The 3,123-nt window shown below is 46.9% G+C and overlaps 1 protein-coding gene across 1 annotated transcript in view; it reads left to right on the top strand.

Annotated features, from left to right (window-relative positions):
* Positions 1-272: 272 nt before the first annotated feature.
* The window catches only part of LOC107489278 (uncharacterized), a 14,535-nt gene continuing 11,684 nt past the window's right edge, over positions 273-3,123 (top strand). Inside the window, exon 1 of the mRNA XM_016110032.1 lies at positions 273-659. Within this exon, the coding sequence (XP_015965518.1) occupies positions 273-659 (387 nt within the window). The remainder of the gene's footprint in view (positions 660-3,123) is intronic.

The following is a 3,123-nucleotide window of genomic DNA, read 5'->3' as shown; positions in this document are numbered from 1 at the left end:
AAGAAACATGGGATTGTTCATATGGTGACGACAACTTACCATCCCCAGACCAATAGACAAGCCGAGGTGTCTAACAGAGAGATAAAGCGTATCCTGGAGAAAGTCGTCAAGCCTCATAGGAAAGACTGGAGCACCAGGCTTGTAGATGCGCTTTGGGCATACCGAACAGCGTACAAGACACCAATCGGAATGAGTCCCTTCTGCCTAGTCTAGAGAAAGGCTTGTCACCTCCCAGTGGAGGTGGAGCACAAGGCTTTCTGGGCAGTGCGGGAATGCAACATGGGACTCGAGAAAGCAGAAGGAAGCTGCAACTACAAGAACTGGAGTGCCACCTAAAAGCATATGAGAACTCCAGGCTATACAAAGAAAAGGTGAGGTCTGTGCATGACAAGAATATCAAGCGACGAGAGTTCAGACCTGGGGAGTTAGTCCTCCTTAACAACTCCAGGTTGAGACTCATGCCAGGCAAGCTGAGATCGCGATGGGAAGGCCCCTACAGAGTGGAAAAGGCTGAACCATATGGCATTTTCCACCTGCGGCACCCTTCAAGCCCTAATATCCTCAAGTTCAATGGCCACCGCTTGAAGCTTTACCATGGTGAGAAGATGAAGGACAACAAGGAGCTAGAGATCCTCCTCTTGAAGGATCCACCTACAAAAGTAGGCCGAGTCTGTGCACCGTCCAACTTAAGGACGTTAAAGAAAAGTGCTAGGTGGGAGACAACCCACCGTGGTATGATCGTTCCTTTTCTTTCTTAGTTTTATTTTGTTTTATTTTTATCAGTGTCATGCATACATTCTGCATCATCATTTTCATTCTGCATAAAAATGGGCATCGGCGCGCAAGCGCTTAATACGCGTCCGCGACCTTCGTGCATACGAAATATGTGAGATGGAACAGTGAGTTGTGTGGGAGTTGGGCAAGGAATGTGCTTTAGGCACAATCAAGCCCACGCGTACGTGTATTGTATGTGTGTGCGCCACTTCCCATTCTCGCAATCCACGCATCCGCGTCTATGGCGCGCCCATGTGCATAAGAAAATCGACGTAAACCCATGTTCGACCAGAGAGTTGTGCTGGTCTGGGGATGCCACTGTGCTAAGGGCACAAATTCACCCACGTATACGCGTCCCTGACACGTGCGCATTCTTTTTCACACAAGCCCATCCATGCGCGCACGCGTCGTGTGCAACTTTTGCCCCAAGTGCAAAACACACAGAGAAATGTGCGTGCGCGAGGCTAGACTCGCGCGAATGGCACAACCTGAGGCACACGTCCACGCGCTTGACGCTTACTGGTGCGTGGAATTGTGATCATCAATGGTGCCATCAACATGGTACGCTCAATTCCATCAACATGGCTGAATTTGGAGAGGAGGAAGAGGCAGTGAGCGCCTCTGAGGAAGGCCTCAATGGACATCCACTGGCCTCCAATGAGTTCCCTAATGAGGAACCATGGGAATCTGAGGCTCATAATGAGACCATAGAAATTCCATTTGACTTACTTCTGCCATTCATGAGCTCTGATGAGTATTCTTCCTCTGAAGAGGATGAGTATGTCACCGAAGAGCAAGTTGCTAAATACCTTGGAGCAATCATGAAGCTAAATGACAAGTTATTTGGTAATGAGACTTGGGAGGATGAACCCCCTTTGCTCACCAAAGAATTGAATGACTTGTCTAGGCAGAAACTACCTCAAAAGAGACAAGATCCTGGGAAGTTCTCAATACCTTGTGCCATAGGCACCATGACCTTCAAGAAGGCCTTATGTGACCTAGGATCAAGTGTAAACCTCATGCCTCTATCTATAGGGTCAAGCATAAACCTCATGCCTTTCTCTGTAATTGAGAAGCTATGGATCTTTGAGGTACAAGCTGCAAGAATCTCACTAGAGATGGCAGACAATTCAAGAAAACAGGCTTATGGACTTGTAGAGGATGTTCTAGTAAAGATTAAAGACCATTACATCCCTGCTGATTTTATAGTCCTAGAGACTGGGAAGTGCATGGATGAATCCATCATCCTTGGCAGACCCTTCCTAGTCACAACAAAGGCTGTGATTGATGTGGACAGAGGAGAATTGATCATTCAAGTGAATGAAGAATCCCTTGTGTTTAAGGCTCAAGGATATCCCTCTGTAACCATGGAGTGAAAGCATGAAGAGCTTCTCTCAAAACAGAGCCAAACAGAGTCCCCACAGTCAAACTCTAAGTTTGGTGTTGGGAGGCCACAACCAACTTCTAAGTTTGGTGTTGAACCCCCACATTCAAACTCTAAGTTTGGTGTTGGGAGGTTCCAACATTGCTCTGAGCATCTGTGAGGCTCCATGAGAGCCCACTGTCAAGCTACTGACATTAAAGAAGCGCTTGTTGGGAGGCAACCCAATATTATATTTATCTATTTTTCCTTTGTTATTTTATGTAGGTTGATGATCATGGGAAGTCACAAAATCAATTGAAAAAGCAAAAACAGAATGAAAAATAGAAAGAAAAACAGCACACCCTGGAGGAGAACTTGCTGGCGTTTAAACGCCAGTGAAGCTAGCAAATGGGCATTTAACGCCCAGTCTGGCACCATTCTGGGCGTTTAACGCCAGAAAGAGGCACCAGATTGGCGTTAAACGCCAGAAAAGGGCAAGAAGTTGGCGTTAAACGCCAGAAATGGGCACCAGCCCGGCGTTTAACGCCAGAATTGGCATAAAGAGCATTTTTGCTCGCCAGTTGGTGCAGGGATGACTTTTCCTTGACACCTCAGGATCTGTGGACCCCACAGGATCCCCACCTACCCCACCACCCTCTCTCTTCTTCTTTCATTCACCAATCACCTCAACACCTCTTCCCTAAAAACCCTTCACCTATCAAATCCCATCTTTCTCTTCACCACTCACATCCATCCTTCATAAAACCCCACCTACCTCACCATTCAAATTCAAACCACTTTCCCTCCCAAACCCACCCTCCCATAGCCGAACCCTACCCCTCTCTCCACTCCTATATAAACCCATCTTCACTCCTTCATTTTCACAAAACCTAAACACTACTTCTCCCCCTTTTGGCCGAACCACAAAGCCATCTCCATCTCCTTCATTTCTTCTTCTTCTACTCTCTTCTTTCTTCTTTTGCTCA

Source organism: Arachis duranensis, chromosome 5 (assembly GCF_000817695.3).
Source record: "Arachis duranensis cultivar V14167 chromosome 5, aradu.V14167.gnm2.J7QH, whole genome shotgun sequence".
Taxonomy (NCBI): domain Eukaryota; kingdom Viridiplantae; phylum Streptophyta; class Magnoliopsida; order Fabales; family Fabaceae; genus Arachis; species Arachis duranensis.
The sequence above is the reverse complement of the archived record's forward strand: the minus strand, read 5'-3'. Positions and strand labels throughout refer to the sequence as shown.